At 49.1% G+C, this 18,380-nt stretch overlaps 1 protein-coding gene across 1 annotated transcript in view; it reads right to left on the bottom strand.

Moving 5' to 3' along the window:
- nav3 (neuron navigator 3) overlaps positions 1–18,380 on the bottom strand; it is a 483,558-nt gene that overhangs the window by 308,518 nt on the left and 156,660 nt on the right. The window contains exon 8 of the mRNA XM_086009556.1: positions 533–1,532. Coding sequence (XP_085865682.1) covers positions 533–1,532 — 1,000 coding nt within the window. The remainder of the gene's footprint in view (positions 1–532; positions 1,533–18,380) is intronic.

Below are 18,380 nucleotides of genomic sequence, written 5' to 3'. Positions count from 1 at the left end.
GAGAACAAGCCAACGACGACTCGATTTTTTGTTTGTTTTTTGTTTTTCATCTGGCATTATTCTCTGACTAAATAAACTGTGTCTTTATGCATCTCTCCACTTCACCTGACGAAGGAGCAGCGCTCCGAAAGCTTGTGATTTCAAATAAAACTGTTGGACTATAACCTGGTGTTGTGTGACTTCCTACATGTAATTTATAGTTATTTTTAAAATGTGATTAAAAAAAAAAAATTATTTGAAGCTTTAGTGATGCTTTGGGGCTTATAGTATTTATAGGTTTGACAGCTCTTCCTGTCAAATTTATGAATGAAGCATTCCCTGCTACCATTGGCTCTCCATGGCCCACGTGATCCCAGGGGGTGCTTTGAACTAACTGCACCCCTGGGATACGCAAGCACTGTGTGCCGGCAGTTGGAGGAGGCCCAGGATTGGAATCCCACGTGGACCCGCAGCACAACGGCCGGCGGGAAGCCTCCGACCCGAATTTCTGGGCCATTGTTAACACTTTGTAAAAAGATGGTGCACTACTTACTTGTACATGAAGGGGGCGACGGTGGCAGTGTTGGGGTGGCTGTATTGCTGCGGCTGAGGGAGCTGGACGATTACGTTGGCGTTGCCCGGCGTTTGCCCGTCGGCCATGACCGGGGGGGCCGAAAGTGCGGCGGTGTTCGAGGAGGAAGGGGGCGAGGAGGGCAGGCTGGCACCTCTGCCCTCCAAGGAAGCAATGCTACTGGAGCTGGAAGCTTTCCCATCGGCCTGAGATTTCTGCAATGGGTGGCTTGGGCTTCCCTTTGCAGTCCTGGCTTTCTCTGCCTCCTTTGTTCCTACAGGTCCGGGCACTGATGCCGACTTTCCGCTGGGTACCTTGGATCCTGGTTTGGGAATCCCGCTGGAAGCAGGAATTGAACTCTCCTTCTTGATTCCCGCTGGTTTGCCTCCTTTTGGTATTAAGCTGGCGATCTTCGAGCTCTTTCTGGGCGCATCGCTCACTTTCTCTTCTTTGCTGCTCTTTAACCCTTTACCCTTTTCCTTGTCCTCTTTCTCCTTTGCTTGCGGCGAGGCCTTTTTATTGCTGGTGGCTTTGCCCCCTATCCGTTGTGGCGTTCCCTTGGACTGTGTCCTCGGACTGCCGGCGCCCTCCGCCTCGCCGTACTCCGAGAGCGCGCCCTCGTCCCTCCCGCCGTCGGCAGGCCCTGAGCTCGGGGAGACGGGGGGCCTGGAGGCGGTCCTGGTGTTGATCAGCTTGAACTTCTCCAGCATGGACTTCTGCCCGCTGGGGGGGGGGGCCTTGGCGGCCTCGGACGGGGGAGGCCGGAGCCGCTCGGTGGACGCGGTCGGGGAGGTGACGGGGCTCGGCAGCTTCACGCTCAGCATGGCTGCGGTGGCGGTGTGCTTGACGTTCATCGACTTGCTGCGCCAGGGTTTGCCAGCACCCGGAGCGGGAATGGCAGAGACCGGCTGCTGCCCGGTGCTGGCGGTCGATGGCAAATTCCCATTCATGCCTCCCGGTAATGGCGGATTTTTAGGCGACTCTGGGGAAAAAAAAGAGGAAAATTACGCTCAACGTCAACAAAATCTGGCCCTCAAACTTGAAACAGGTTCACTGAACAATGTCAAATCTGAGATCGGTGGATCTTTGTTAGGCCAGGGTATTAAAGAAAGATCTTGCATTTCTACAGCGCCTTTTGACGTGAGAAAACTACTAGGCACTTGGTCTAAGTATTAAACAAGGCTTTAATCAATTGTTTTTCAACATGGAGATCTAGTTGTGTCCTTCACTAGTTCCTGTTAAAGAATGTCCTGAGCAAGCTGGGCCCATGCCCGAGTATTTATACTCTCCCTGGACAGCGCCACCAGCAGGCCGCCCAGTATCATTTCATAAGACGTTTCCACATGAAGGACAAGATTCAGGTCACCTTTCACCACCTGAGGACATCCCAAAACCCTTTACAGCCAATTAAGTATTTTTTGAAGTGTAGTCACTGTTGTAATGTGGGAAACGCGGCAGCCAATTTGTGCACAGCAAGCTCCCACAAACAGCAATGTGATAATGACCAGATAATGTGTTTTTTTAGTGATGTGTGTTGAGGAATAAATATTGGCCCAGGACACCGGGGAGAACGCGCCTGCTCTTCTTCCAATAGTGGGATCTTTCACGTCCACCTGAGAGAGCAGACAGGGCCTCGGCTTAACGTCTCATCCAAAAGACAGCACCTCCGACAGTGCAGCACTCCCTCAGTATAGCACTGGGTGTGTCAGCCTAGATTCCGTGCTCAGGTCTCTTGAGCGATATTAAGGGGTATGGAACCAAGGCGGGTAAATGGAATTAAGATACAGATCAGCCATGATCTAATTGAATGGTGGAACAGCTTTGACGGGCTGAGTGGCCTCCTCCTGTTCCTTAGGTTCACCTTCAAGGACTTGTCGTGACTTCTTCTGAGCTCCCTCATTTGTCTACTAAAAATAAAGTTACTTTTTTCTGTCGCTCGACGTTATAATACAACTACTGACAGAAAGAAAAGAAAGACTTGCATTTCTCCAGCGCCTTTCATGACCTCAGGACGTCCCAAAGCGCTTTACAGCCAATGAAGTACTTTTAAAATGGAGACACTGTTGTAATGTGGGAAACGCGGCAGCCAATTTGCACACAGGAAGCTCCCACAAACAGCAATGAGATAATGGCCAGATAATCTGTTCTTAGGTGTTGGTTGAGGGATAAATATTGGCCCCAGGACACCGGGGAGAACTCCCCTGCTCTTCTTCAGAATAGTGCCGTGGGATCTTTTACATCCACCTGAGAGAGCAGACGGAGCCTCGGTTTAACATCTCAGCTGAATGATGGCACCTCCGACAGTGCGGCACTCCCTCAGCACTGCACTGGGCATGTCAGCCTAGCTTTATACTCCAGTCCCTGGAGTGGGACTATGAACCCACGACCTTCATGACTCAGAGGCGAGGGCTCTACCCACTGAGCCACAGCTGACAGCACAGAAGGAGGTCATTCGGCCCATCGTGCCTGTGCCAACTCTTTGAAAGAGCTCTCCAATTAGCCCCACTCCCCCCATGCTACCTTTTCCCCCATAGCCGTGCACAATTTTCCTTTTCATACCCATTAGAAAGTCACTATTGAATCTGCTTCCACTGCCCTTTCACTGCAGATCATAAAAACTCGCGACGTTAAAGAAAGAATCCCCCTTCTGGTTCTTGTGGCAATTATCTTCAATCTGCGTCCTCTGGTTACCGAACCTCCTGCCAGTGGAAAGCCGTTTTCTCAGAGCAACACTCTAGACCCACCAAGGCTTTGAACACTAATTGCTGACAGTCGGACTGGCCTGAACCATTTTATCTAAACCATGCAACAAATCACATGGTAATAGGCAGGAAGCCTTTACTCGGGGCGAGGCAGAAAGTGTTCCCATATTCCAGAATCTCTCTTTCATGTGGATAGAACTCAACCACAAGCCATCACTGCAAAAAAACAACTTTACAAAACTCACCATTTCCTGATGGTTCAAAAGATTAGTGAGCGCCTTGCTGAAGTGAATTAATAGTGAACTGTGAGTGAACCATAATTTAGAAGTGTTTTCTGAACACTTCACAGACCCGCTTTTAAAAACTGCTCCAGTGTGTTGTTGGCTATGGGGCTAAGGTCAGTCAGTGCAATTTGACAGCAATCACTGGGAACACATAATGGGATTTAGTCGGATTACTGCTCAGCGCACAGTACCGTAGACGTTTCAAAATCCACAATTTGGCTATCACAGCTGGGAAGAAAGAACCTTCCCCCCACCCCCCACGATAACAAAAGTCAGTCGGTGTCAGGCTTGGCTTACTTGGTAGCACTCTCGCCTCTGAGTCAAGTTTTGGGTTCTAAGTCCCCACTCCAGAGACTTGAGCACAAACTCAAGGCCGACACTAACCACACAGCACTGAGGGAGGTGCACGTCTTTCGGATCAGGCGTCAATCCAATGTATTCCCTCTCAGGTGTTTCCTACATTACACCAGTGACTACACTTCCAATAGTACTTCATTGCCCTCTGAGTCAGACGGTTGCGGGTTCACGTCCCACTCCAGAGGCTTGAGCACATAATCTAGGCTGATGCTCCCAGTGCAGTGCTGAGGGAGTGCTGCACTGTTGGAGGTGCCGTCTTTCGGGTGAGACATTAAACCGAGGCCCTCTTTGGGTGGATGTAAAAAGATCCCATGGCACTATTCGAAGAAGAGCAGGGGAGTTCTTCCCTGATGTCCTGGGCCAATATTTATCCCTCAACCAGAATAGATTATTTGATTTCGGGTTGTGGGAGCTTGCTGTGCGCAAATTGGCTGCTGTTTCCTACATTACAACAGTGACTGCACTTCAAAAAAGTACTTCATTGGCTGCAAAGTGCTTTGGGATGGCCTGAGGCCATGAAAGGCGCTGTATAAATGCAAGTTGGGAACAGTAGCATAGTGGTTATGTTACTGGACTAATAATCCAGAGTTAATACAAGTTCAAATCCCACTATAGCAGCTGTGGAATTAAATTCAGTTAATTTAAAAAAAAAATCAGGAATAAAAAGCTATTATCAGTTTATGGTAAGCATGAAACTACCAGATTGTTATAAAAACCCATCTGGTTCATTAATGTCCTTTAGGGAAGGAAATCTGCCACCTTTACCCGGTCTGGCCGATATATGACTCCAGACCCACAGCAAGGTGGTTGACTCTTAACTGCAGCTCGAGGGCAATTAGGGATGGGCAATAATTGCCGGTGACGCCCACATCCAGCGAACAAATAAATTTTAAAAAGTTTTTTCTTTCTTGCATTCATTTCAAAATTGTGCTACAGGTGATTTGGTGCTGCACCTGTAGAAGGTCTACAGTAACACGCAACGGGGCCGATTTCACGACAGCGCGTCTCCAGCGAGACCCCCACACCCCCCTCGTGAACTGGCAGCTTGCCAGCCCTCCTCCCCCCACTGTGATTCTCTGCTCGTTCCTTTTTTAGTGGATGGAAAAATCAAGGGGGGGGGCTGCCTGCGATTTCCACTGGCGGCCGAGCCGATCTCATAACTCCGTACGCCCACACTCCATTTCCAATGCCCGCAGTGCCGCAAGCAGGTTGAAAGGCCCCATTTTCTCTGGCAGCAACTTATGAAAGCTGCAAGCCAGCTGTATACAGTATTTCTTTTGAAGTGAGAAACCAAGTTAAAGGAACCAAGGGACACGTGCGGCGCCGGGCATCAGCAAGTTGGGCGAGCAGAAAGGGAAAGTGGATTAAAGCGGGAGGTAGTGACTCGAGGGTGCCAGGATTGGGATTTACAAGTCTGAAAACTGGAGGAAGAACAAACCCGAGCAAGACAAGGAATCCTACAGTTTTAAGGTGGTGGTGGAGGGGGGGTGGAAATAATGAGTTTGCAAGTGGAAGATTGCCCAATCAGCCTTCGTTGCAACATGGTGGGATGTAGAAAGTGCGGGGGGGGGGGGTGGGTGGGGGCGGTGGTTGAGCATACAGGAGTGCATTTTTGGAGCTTAGACGCGACAAAAGAGGAAATTTCAGGGGAGGAAGGACTATCGTAGCATTGTTAAAATAGAGCAAAGCAAGAAAGAAAGACTTGCATTTCTATAGCGCCTTTCACATCCTCAGGACATCCCAAAGTGCTCTACAGCCAATGAAGTACTTTTGCTGGCTAGTCACTGTTGTAATGTGGGAAACGCGGCAGCCAATTTGCGCACAGCAAGCTCCCACAAACAGCCATGAGATAATGGCCAGATAACCTGTTTTAGTGATGTTGAGGGATGGTTGTGACAGAGGGAAAGGGGGTTGGCGGTTAGCAGAGAGATAGGGATTGCCCATCAGAAGACAAGCTTTTTCCCATACCCTGTGCAGGAGGGCAAGAGAAGTGAGACAAAGACCGCCATGGCTATGGCAATGCTGTTCTGCTCTTGGAAGGACTTGGTCGCCATAAAGATCAGAGTTGTTGATGGAAAAGGAAGTATTTGGCACAGAAGAGGAAAGCCAGCTACTTGCAGGAGATCTGAGAGTCCATTTGACTTTGGAGGAGACAGTGAAACCATAAAAACATCGATGGAGGAAAATGGACTAAGGATGGTACCATCAAAGAGAGGAGAGCTGTTAGTTAGACCCATGAGAAACAAAACCTTTGAAGAATAGAAGGAAACCTAATTTTACATTGATGTCCAGCACAGAAACAGGCCATTCGGCCCAACTGGTCCATGCCGGTGTTTGTGCTCCACACGAGCCTCCTCCCACCCCTCTTCATCTCACCCCATCAGCATATCCTTCTATTCCTTCCTCGTGTGTTTATCTAGCTTCCCCTTCAATGCATTTCTTTGCTCCGTTGAGAAACACAGAGGGGATTCAAGATGCAAAGCTTCAGTCGTTGAGCTGCAAGAGGACTGGAGATTGTGAGCATCAAGAGATCGGAAGGAGGTTGACAAATGTAGAGTGGGCAGGGCTGGATGATGGTGGTCATTGATATGGAGAAGGAAGAGAGAGATAACAGAGCTCTGGGGAATGCCCGATTTAATGGAAAAAGAATCAGAGAATGAGTCAATAACTACTGCATGGATAGAATGATTTGAGAGCAAACTAGACTGGTGGGAGGGGTGTAGACACAGTGACAGGGTTTTGGCTTGCCCAAGGCAGTGATAGATGATTCACCAGAGTGTTCACCAGCATCGCTGAGGAACATCATAAAAAGAATTAAGCTATGATAAGGACAACTTCAGATTTTCAAAGGAAAATATTGTCATTAACTTAGGATTAACCTTATCAGGGGTGAAAGAGCATTAAAAAAAAATTTGGGAGCTCTCCAGGAATTGAGTTTACAGGTTATGTCATTATTAGATTTAAACTTGAGGAAGCTTCTCTCTACTAACCCAGCGAAATCTCACCTCGACCAGGAGGTTTCGAAAGACACAATTAAGTTCTACACATAAAAAAAGAAGCTTTCAACAAACATCCGAAACAGGAACAGAGAATGCGGGCAGCACTCAGCAGGTTAGTCAGCCTCTGCAGACTGAAAAGATACGATCAGAATTCCGGCCTCTTGCGCATCTCTGATTTCCATTGCTCCACCACTGAGCCTGGGTGCAGCCTGCACCTCTGTGCAGTGCTTGTCAGTGTTTGGAGCACCTCAATGCTGTAGAACACTGACAGCACAAATGTCAAAGTAAATTTGTGCATGGTCCCTTTAAGGAAACCGGCCGGTGAAATGATGTCATCAGAACCGCTTCCTTCAATTGGACCGGGAAACGCACTGGGCGGGGCTTAACAAGCCCAATCAGGGGAAATTTATTCTACAGAGTGGGCTGGAGCCAGCAGCGGGTTCGGGACCCGCCACCGACGTCGCCCGCCATGGACCCGCCGAGGTGGAGGGAACCGCAGCCTATGTGTCAGCTGTGGCTCAGTGGGTCACACCCTCGCCTCTGAGTCAGGCGGTTGTGGGTTCAAGTCCCACTCCAGGGACTGGAGCAGAAAAATCTCGGCTGACACTCCAGTGCAGTGTTGAGGGAGTGCTGCACTGTCGGAGGTGCCGTCTTTCGGATGAGACATTAAACCGAGGCCCCGTCTGCCCTCTCAGGTGGACGTAAAAGATCCCAAGGCCACTATTTTGAAGACGAGCAGGGGGAGTTATCCCCGGTGGCCTGGCCAATATTTATCCCTCAATCAACATCACTAAAACAGATTATCTGGTCATTATCACATTGCTGCTTGTGGGAGCTTGCTGTGCGCAAATTGGTTGCTGTGCTTCCCACATTGCAACAGTGACTACACTTTAAAATGTAAGAAGTCACACAACACCAGGTTATAGTCCAACAGCTTTATTTGAAAGCACAAGCTTTCGGAGCGCTGCTCCTTCGTCAGGTGAAGTGCTTCATTTGCTGTAAAGCGCTTTGGGACGTCCTGAGGTTGTGAAAGGCGCTGTATTCTTTCTTTCATCACTGGTGGCCGTGCTTTCAGCTGCCGAAGCCTTAAGCTTTGGATTTCCCTGCCTAAACCTCTCTGCCTTTCTACCTCTCTCCTCCTTTAAGACGCTCCATAAAACCTAATTCTTTGACCACGCTTTTGGCCACCTGACCTAATATCTCCTACGTGGCTCAAGAGTTAAATTTGGTCCTGTGAAGCGCCTTGGGATGTTTTACTAAAAAGAAAGAAAGGCTTGCATTTCTGTAGCGCCTTTCATGACCACCGGACGTCTCAAAGCGCTTTACAGCCAATGAAGTACTTTTGAAGTGGAGTCACTGTTGTAATGTAAGAAACACGGCAGCCAATTTGCGCACAGCAAGCTCCCACACACAGCAATGTGATAATAGAAACATAGAAAAATAGGAGCAGGAGTCGGCCATTCGGCCCTTCGAGCCTGCTCCGCCAATCAATATGATCATATGGCTGATCCTCTATCTCAATACCATGTTCCCGCTCTCTCCCCATACCCCTTGATGCCTTTTGTGTCTAGAAATCTATCTATCTCCTTCTTAAATATATTCAGTGACTTGGCCTCCGCAGCCTTCTGTGGTAGAGAATTCCACAGGTTCACCACCCTCTGAGTGAAGAAATTTCACCTCATCTCAGTCCTAAATATCCTACCCTGTAGCCTGAGACTGTGATCCCTCGTTCTAGACACCCCCGCCAGCCAGGGGAAACATCCTCCCTGCATCCAGTCTGTCTAGCCCTGTCAGAATTTTATATGTTTCAATGAGAGCCCCTCTCATTCTGCTAAACTCTAGTGAATACATAGTGAATAATGACCAGATAATCTGTTTTAGTGATGTTGGTTGAGGGACAAATATTGGTCAGGACACCGGGGAGAACTCCCCTGCTCTTCTTCGAATAGTGCCATGGGCTCTTTTACATCCACCTGAGAGAGAGCAGACGGGGCCTCGGTCTAACGTCTCATTAAGGTTAAAGGCGCTATATAAATGCAAGTTGTTAGTGTTTCCAGCGGGACCCTAAAACTGAAGGATAAACAAGCAAGCTTTCCAGTAGAAGTGGGAAAACTGGGGGTGGAAATAAAAACAAAATACTTTAGTCACAAGGGAGGGAGTTCATGGGTTGAATGAGCTGCAACCCGATCAATGGAAAAGCAGGGAATTGTTAGATGGTACGAATGATTATCTCACCGAGGCAGTGTGGAGAGTCTAGAAAATGCCACTAAAGAATGTACAAGTTGCTAAGGTGGTGTGAGGCCCACCCCGAAGACAAAGGCAAGAGAATGAGGGAATTGCGGGGGAGGTGGAAGAGAGGAAGTGTGTAGGTGGTGTTCTCAGATGAAAACTGGAAGGTTGGAAACACACGCACAGAGTGGAGAAAAATAAAACAGGCTAAAACCAAGAGCATAAACAACGCTCGCACCTCCCCCCCACCCCCCACCCCATCCCGCTCCGAACCCAGCGTACTGCACCCAGAATGTGTTTGTGGTGATATTGGTTGAGGGATAAATATTGGCCAGGACACTGGGGGTAACTCCCCTGCTCTTCTTCAAAGTAGTGCCGTGGGACCTTTTACGTCCACCCGAGAGAGCAGACGCGGCTTAACGTCCCTTCCGAAAGACGGCACCTCTGACAGTGCAGCATTCCCTCAGTACTGGCACTGGGAGTGTCAATGTAGATTTTTGTGCGGAATTGGCTGGAGTGGGACTTGAACCCACAGCTTTTGGCAAGAGTGCTACCCACAGGGCCGCAGCTGACTTTCAGTCATAACTCAGTGGGGTCTTGTGCTCGCTGACCTACATTGGCTCCCAGTCCGGCAACATCTTGATTTTACAATCCTCATCCTTGCTTTCTAATCCCTCGACGGCCTCGTCCCTCCTTATCTCTGTAACCATCTCCCCCATCCCCGGAACAACAACAATTTACATTTATATAACACCTTTAACATAGTAAAATGTCCCAAGTCGCTGCGCAGGAGCGATTATCAAACACAATTTGAACCAACGAGCCCATCCACCCTCCAGGACCACACAATTCCAAACGTCAACCAGACAGAAGCTGATGTGTTCTCCAAATCGTGATGTACAGGCACCTTGAGAGCGTCTGCAGTGTTAACTGAAGCAGCGCGGTGCTGGAACAATTGGAATGCAAGAGCCAGCCACCTTTATTATGAATGATGGACTACAGCAGAATCACCCAAGCAGAAAATCACCCTCCTTCAAGATGCAAATATTTGATGCGCTGAGGTGGAGGCACACCAAAGGGTTTGTCACGAAAGCTTCACTATATCATTCCTTCTGGGGAGGAAAAAAAAACTGAGGCAGTCCACGTTATTTGTCGCCATGCTTCGCCACATGCTGGAACGAGCAATTAAATCAGCAATGGGACTCTGTTCTGCCTACCGAATCCCAGTTATAATGTTAGTGTGGTGCCAGTGCAGAGGTGGACCAGCTGAATGTGACCGAACAGCAACACACAGCTAATTCAGTGCTTTCGATCAAACATGCTTTGGGAGCTCACATCTGACGCCTCAATACCCATAAGGGGACTGCAATTCCAACTGATCCTTAAACAAAACCAAAATGAACCAGAATCTCCGATACGTTTTAGTAATGTAAACCTTCCAGATGTGTATCTACATCACTTATTAAAAACGTAACATCTGTACGCACAATCAATCAAAATTTGACAGCGAGCCATGTAAGGAGGTGTTAGGACAGGTGAAAAGAGGGAGGTTTTAAGGAGCGTCTTGAAGGAGGAGAGAGAGGCGGAGAGATTTAGGGAGGGAATTCCAGAGCTTAGGGCCCAGGCAGCTGAAGGCACAGCCGCCAATGGTGGAGCGATGGAAATCAGGGATGCGCGAGAGGCCAGAATTAGAGAAGCGCAGAGATCTCGGAAGGTTGTGGGGCCGGAGGTGGTTACAGAGATAAGGAGGGACGAGGCCGTCGAGGGATTAGAAAGCAAGGATGAGGATTGTAAAATCAAGATGTTGCCGGACTGGGAGCCAATGTAGGTCAGCGAGCACAAGACCCCACTGAGTTATGACTGAAAGTCAGCTGCGGCCCAGTGGGTAGCACTCTTACCAAAGGCTGTGGGTTCAAGTCCCACTCCAGCCAATTCCGCACAAAAATCTAGGTTGACACTCCCAGTGCCAGTACTGAGGGAATGCTGTACTGTCAGAGCTGCCGTCTTTCGGAAGAGACGTTAAACCGAGGCCGCGTCTGCTCTCTCAGGTGGACGTAAAAGATCCCACGGCACTAGTTTGAAGAAGAGCAGGGGAGTTATCCCCAGTGTCCTGGCCAATATTTATCCCTCAACCAATATCACCACAAACACGATTATCTGGTCATTATCACGTTGCTGTTTGTGGGAGCTTGCTGTGCACAAATTGACTGCTGCGTTTCCTACATTACAACAGTGACTGTACCTCATTGGATGTAAAGCACTTTGGGATGCCCTGAGGTTATGAAAGGCGCTATAGAAATGCAAGTCTTTTTTTCTCTATTTTAACCGTGCTATGATAGTCCTTCCTTCCCTGAACTTTCCTCCTTTGCCCCTTCTAAGCTCCAAACGTGCTCTTCTAACGGACGCAGGAGGCTCCGCACTCTGACCTTTGCCCCAGTGCAGGACTCAGCGCACCGGCCGCGATATTCGTTCCCGACGACGAAGCCTTTTACTTACCACGGTAATCGTGACGTCAGGCCGCTTCAGCAGCGCGCACTCGGGGCCACCTTACAGCCTAGCGATCAATCAGGCGTAGGCATTACATCGTCCGGAAATGCTAAAGAGCTACTGAACTCAACTTACTTTGGTGTGCCTCTGTGTGAGAGAGAGGCTTAAAAGCCAACTGAGCAAAAGCTGTGGCAGATAGATTTTAGCGAACACACCAAAAATGTGAAAAATGTCAAAGAGCGGAAGCATGATACTTGTGTTACCCACAAGTGAGAAATTTGAAATTGTTCTATGCACAGGCCACTCATTCTGGGGTGCTTTCTTTTATTGTTATAACCTTTCAGTGGCTTGAAATATACCAAAAGCTCGGCCACGGTTCTGCAGCAGGTTTGTGCGTGTTCATATTTAAATTAAAATACTGCTAACAAGGAAAGAACCTGCATTTATATAGCACCTTTCAGGACCTCAGGACGTCCCAAAGTGCTTTACAACCAATGAAGCACTCTTCGAAGTGTTGTAATGTAGGAAACGCGGCAGCCAATTTGTGCACAGCAAGCTCCCACAAACAGAGATACATGACCAGATCAGCTGTTTCTTCAGCGATGTTGGTTGAGGGATAAATACTGACCAGGACCCAGGGGAGAACTCCGCTGCTCCTCTTCAAAATAGTGCACTGGGATCTTTTACGTCCACCTGAGAGAGAGCGGACGGGTATCTCGGTTTAACGTCTCATCCGAAAGGCGGCCCCCTCCGGCAGTGCAGCATCTTCCCACAGTACTGCACCAGCAGTGTCAGCCTGGGTTTGGTGCTCAAGTCTCTGGAGTGGGACTTGAATCCATGACCTTCTGGCTCAGAGTGCAGGGGTGCTGCCCACTGAGCCAAGCAAGTGAGGGCGGGAGGGGCATTGGTACAAGCAGGGAGGACCATTTTGCTGAAAGAAAGCTGGAGTCTATCTGTGGCCACTGAGTCTTTCATGCCGCTCTACTTCTATACCCACAATTATTCAATGTGTCTGGGCAGATTCTTATCGGCCCACAATCAACAAAAGCTCAGGCGAGTATCTACAAGACCCCACTGAACTATCACTAAAAGTTACATTACAATAATTCTCCCCATCAACCCTCATCAGAATCATTTCCTCTATGAAGCTTAGTCAAGCCTTTCTTTCCCAACTTGGTACAATTTCTAAGGTGGTTCTGGTCACCACACTTTAGGAAGGATGTGAAGGCCCTTGAGAGGGCGCAGAGGAGATTTACCAGAATGGTTCCGGGGATGGGGGATCTTAGCAGGTTGGAGAAGCTGGATTTGTTTTCAGTAGAGCAAAGGAGGTTGAGGGGTGATTTGATAGAGGTGTACAAGATTATGACGGGTTTGGATAGGCTAGACGGGGAAGGGCTGTTCCCGCTAGTTGATGGTACAAGGACTAGGGGACACAGATTTAAGGTTTTGGGCAAGAGATACAGGGGGGATGTGAGGAAAAACTTTTTTACGCAGCGAGTGGTGATGACCTGGAACTCGCTGCCGACGGAAGTGGTGGAAGCGGAGACACTCAATGTTTTCAAGGGGAGACTGGATAGGCACTTGAGGGAAATAAACTTGCAGGGCTCCGGGGATAGAGCGGGGGAATGGGACTGACTGGATTGCTCTACAGAGAGCCGGCACAGACTCGATGGGCTGAATGGCCTCCTTCTGTGCTGTTATGACTCTGTGACTCTATGGTGCAGGAACAGAGAGACTTGGGGGCGTACATAGACAGATCTTTGAACCTGGCAGGGCAAGTTGAGAAAGCTGTTAAAAAAGCATATGGGCTTCTTGGCTTCAGAAACAGAGGCGTAGGGTACAGAAGCAAGGAAGTTCTGCTAAACCTTTATAAATCACTGGTTAGGCCCCAGCTGGAGTATGGTGTCCAATTCTGGGAAGCACATTTTAGGAAAGGATGTCAAGAGGGTGCAGAGGAGATTAACCAGAATGGCATCAGGGATGCGAGACATTAGTTATCTGGAGAGATTGGAGAAGCTGTCTGTGTGGAGTTTGCACATTCTCCCCGTGTTTGCGTGGGTTTACTCCGGGTGCTCCGGTTTCCTCCCACAGTCCAAAGATGTGCAGGTTAGGTTGATTGGCTATGATAAATTGACCCTTAGTGTTAGGGGGATTAAATACGTGGGGTTACGGGGATAGGGTGGGATATGTGTCGGTGCAGGCTTGATGGGCCGAAATGGCCTCTATCTGCACTGTGGGGTTTCTGTGATTCTGTGATTCTGTGAAGCTGGGGTTGTTCTCCTTAGAGCAGAGAAGGTTAAGGGGAGATGTGATGGAGGTGTTCAAAATCATAAGCATTTTTGACAGATTAAATAAGGAGAAACTGTTTCCAGTGGCAGGAGGGTCAGTAACCAGAGGACACAGGTTTAAGATGATTGGCAAAAGAACCAGAGGGTTTCTTTTACGCAGCGAGTTGTTGTGATCTGGAACGCGCTGCCTGAAAGGGCGGTGGAAGCAGATTCAATAGTAACTTTGAAAAGGAATTTGGATAAATATTGAAAAGAATAAATTTGCAGGGCTGTGGGGAAAGAGCGAGGGGGGAGTGGGACTAATTGGAGAGCTCTTTCAAAGAGCCGGCACAGGCACGATGGGCCGAATGGCCTCCTTCTGCATTCTATGAATCTCTCCTGTAGATTAACCTTTCTTTGGTAGGCCAGCCACTTTGATTCATTTCCACGTAACGAGAATTGCCCATCGGATGTTTTGAATGAAGCTTCAAAGGCAAACGAGCCACAAGATCCTTGTAACCAGTTTTTAAATTGCTATTGTAATGAACCATTAACTTCAGACAATAAAAACGATGCTACAAAAGTTTTCTCTTTGAAATCCCAGCCGTGGGATCATCACTCGGATACTCTGGCAGCCTGCCACACAGCTGTGCCCAGGGCCGGCACTGTGCGATCAGCCTCAGTTCCTGGTCTGAACGGATTCTCGTCATTCTACAATGAGATGAATCGGAATCAAATCCTCGGCATTTTCTCGGCAGCCAGATGCGGCAGAAAAAAAAAGAAATAATGAATGGTCTTGGATCGGACTCAAGCCACAGCCGATTCTCAGGAGTGAAGCACTGTGAATGAGAGTCATTTGAAATCTGATCTCTTGTATTACCTCCTCCAGCTCTACAACCCTCCGAGATCTCCGCGCTCCTCCAATTCTGGCCTCTTGCGCATCCCTGATTTTAATCGCTCCACCATTGGCGGCCGTGCCTTCAGCTGCCTGGGCCCTAAGCTCTGGAATTCCCTCCTTAAACCTCTCCGCCTCTCTCTCCCCCTTCTTAAGGCCCTTCTTAAAACCTGCCTCTGTGACCATTTTTTGTCTCCTTTTTTGGGTTTGGTGTCAATTTCTTTGTCTGATTACGTTCCTTTAGAAGCCCCTTGGGATGTTTTACTACATTAAAGGTGCTATATAAATGCAAGCTGTTGTTAGCCCCATCCTGAGTCTGTCTGCCTGCCAACACTCACGACCAAAGCTCACAGATCAGTAATGGTCACTGCTTGAAGTTACTGGAGGGTGACCTGTGGAACAATAGGGTAGCAAGGTCATGGAGGCTCCATGAAGGGGAGTGAGCAGAAATCCGGCCAAGAAACAAAAACTAAAATCATCGCTTTCCAAAGTAACAATGAAGCCATGGTGAAACTACACGGCGATATCAATATTAAACAATTAATAATCAGCACAATCGGGCCAGGTACCTCCAACTCTTAGCAAAAGAAAACCCCAGAAAGGTGAGGCATAGAGTGGGGATGCAGCTACGTGCAAACCACTGCAAGAGTGTCAGCCGTGGCTCAGTGGGCAGCACCCTCGCTTCTGAGGCAGAAGGTTCTGGGTTCAAGTCCCACTCCAGAGATTTCAACACAAAAATCCAGGCTGACACTCCAGTGCAGTACTGAGGGAGTGCTGCACTGTCAGAGGTGTCGTCTTTCGGATGAGACGTCAAACCAAGGTCCCGTCTGCTCTCAGGTGGACGTAAAAGATCCCACGGCACTATTTCGAAGGGCAGGGGGGTTCTCCCTGGTGTCCTGGGGCCAATATTTATCCCTCAACCAACATCACTAAAAGAGATTATTTGGTCATTTTAACATTGCTGTTTGTGGGAGCTTGCTTTGCGCAAATTGGCTGCTGTGTTTCCTACATTACAACAGTGACTACACTTCAAAAAAATACTTCATTGGCTGTAAAGCGCTTTGGGACGTCCGGTGGTCGTGAAAGGTGTTATATAAATGCAAGTCTTTCTTTCTTTCAACGTAATTGGCTTCCTGTCCACATGTTCTTTGACTGCTGCCACCATCCCATAAATGATAATCGTTGCCTGACATTCACCGGGGTGGGGGTGGTAGCGGAGTAAGTGCAGGACTGAATATTTATTGAGAGTGTCCTGTCTTAATGTCTCCTTTTTTAGTCAATATTCATCACCAAGTGGGAGTGAAACGCCCAACAAAGCCAGTCTTCTGCTTGACTGCCATCCCATTCTGCTCGGCTAGAACAGCACAAGTACCTAGACAGTCCTCCCACCTCCTTTCAAAAACCAATTGTCTGCATCGATTTGTATTCTGCAAACGCGCGCAGTGAGAACAATTCGATAACTATGCCTCATTACATCTCCATTTCTGGAACATTGCAAATAAATCTGTTGAGCGCAAAATCATTAACTGAGTGTCGGTCTTTCCAAGGAATGCCAGCCCTTTCAAACTCAGTTCCCTTCTCTTTTCTTTGCATTTTGAGTGAAATTTTGTTCCCTATTGGGTTGCATCGCCCCTAAAGGTGATTGAGGCGCGAATTCAGGCGTTACACGGGACTTCTAGGGCGCTAAGCTTCTGGCGCAACCCAATATCGGAGCGGACGGGCGCAGCGCAGGTGCTCTCAATTTCCGATGACCACGAGACTTCCAGGCGCCGGCCAGCTCTTAAAGGGGTGGGTCAGTCAGCCTCAGCATCCACACTCTGCGCCTTGCAGGCCTCAGAATCGGCGCAGGCCCTTCTCTGGCGCTAAAATCATGGACCAGATGGAGAAGGTGAGACAGAGAGCAGAGCGCTTCACCAATGAGGCTCTGGAGCAATTGGTGGCCGCAGTGGAGCGCTGGCGAGATGTTCTCTACCCAGACAATGGCAGGAGGCTGAATCATAAGGGCTACCAATGAGCTTGGAGGGATGTATGCCAGAGGGTCAACTCCAGCAGTTTGGTGACCAGGAGCCCTGTCCAATGCAGAAAGAAATTCAACGACCTCACTCGGGTCGTGAGGGTGAGTGTTGTTTCTGCAAACTTCTGCATCCCTTCATTTGCACCTGATTTTATGGCTACAGGGTGGCCTGTGCGCCACTGGCCATCTGCCAGCAAGCACCCATGGCCCTTTCTGGGCACACATATGCACATTTGACTCAAGGCATCATGTAAGGGCTCTTGCACCATGGGGGGCATGAGATGATCACTCAAGGCATCAGGTAACATAACTTCCCCTCCTTTCCCCTGCAGTCCAAGCTGGCGAGGATTGGCAAAGACCAGCTTCGCACCGGTGGAGGACCTCCACAAGTGGTCACTCTCACGGATCTCGAGGAGAGAGTCCACCAGATTCTTGGAGGACGTCTGAGTGGTCCTGTAACCACTGCAGCTGCCGACCCCATTGTCGACAGCGATGGTAAGGTTCTCACCTTTTACAACTGTCTCCTTCCACTTGTTCCCCCCGCCAGCATGCTTGCTCACTGTGGACCCATGTCATAGCCTTGCCGCAATCTGGCATCCCTTGCTGTAAGCTGTCCTTTTGCTAAAGCCACTCTTCCACCTACCTGCTTTCAGATGCTGCATCACCAGCTCGGGAGCCGAGCCCTCAAGCTGCAAGTGCCAGTGCCTCCAAAGGCTCAATGAGAAAAGTACTGTCCAACAGAAGGTCAGCAACTCTCTCCAGCAATGATCAGAATGGCCAGCCCAAATGGCTGCAGCTTTTATACTAGTGCTGTCCCCTTTAAATAGCGCTCCCCGAGTCCGAGAAGGGCCTGGGAACGCTCCATCCAACTGTCACTAATAGCGCCAGGCGGAAAGGTTGCGGGTGCTACCGAATATCCGGTCCGGGGCGCCAAAAAGGCGTTGCACACTGAAATGACGTGATGATCTGCCTGCGCCCACGGGCGCAAAGAGTTAGCGCCGGCGCTAAAAGGATACTCAATATGGGAGGTGGCGCTATTTTCACTGCGCCCGCCCGAAAATTGGGTAACGCCCCAATTCTCGGGCTCTTTAGGCGCTAATCGCTGGCGCTACCAACCGAATTTCTAGGCCCATGTGTTCCAAGGTCAGCGACAATGAAGCTTAAATCCACAGATTTTTGTACTTGGGCCCAAATAATGTACTTTTATTCAAAACAGCACCCTTCCTGCACCGGTGCGATATGTCGATTCTCTCCAGCTTTATTGCCTTGGATTGAGGCTGCCTTTGAGTGCTGCGTTTTGCCAGTGGTGGAGCGATTAAAATCGGGGATGCTCAAGAGACCAGAATTGGAGGAGCGCAGATATCTCGGAGGGTTGTAGGGCTGGGGGAGATTACAGAGATAGGGAGGAACGAGGCCATGGAGCGATTGGAAAACAAGGATGATCATTTTAAATTTGAGATGTTGCTTAACCGGGAGTCAATGTAGGTCAGCGAGCACAGGGGTGATGGGTGAACAGGGCTTGGTGCGAGTTAGCACACGGGCAGCAGAGTTTGGGATGGCCTCATGTTCATGGAGGGTAGAAAGTGGGAGGCCGGC

This window comes from Somniosus microcephalus, chromosome 16 (genome assembly GCF_052327205.1).
Source record: "Somniosus microcephalus isolate GS21.2 chromosome 16, FLI_Smic_1.0, whole genome shotgun sequence".
Lineage (NCBI taxonomy): Eukaryota > Metazoa > Chordata > Chondrichthyes > Squaliformes > Somniosidae > Somniosus > Somniosus microcephalus.
The sequence above is the reverse complement of the archived record's forward strand: the minus strand, read 5'-3'. Positions and strand labels throughout refer to the sequence as shown.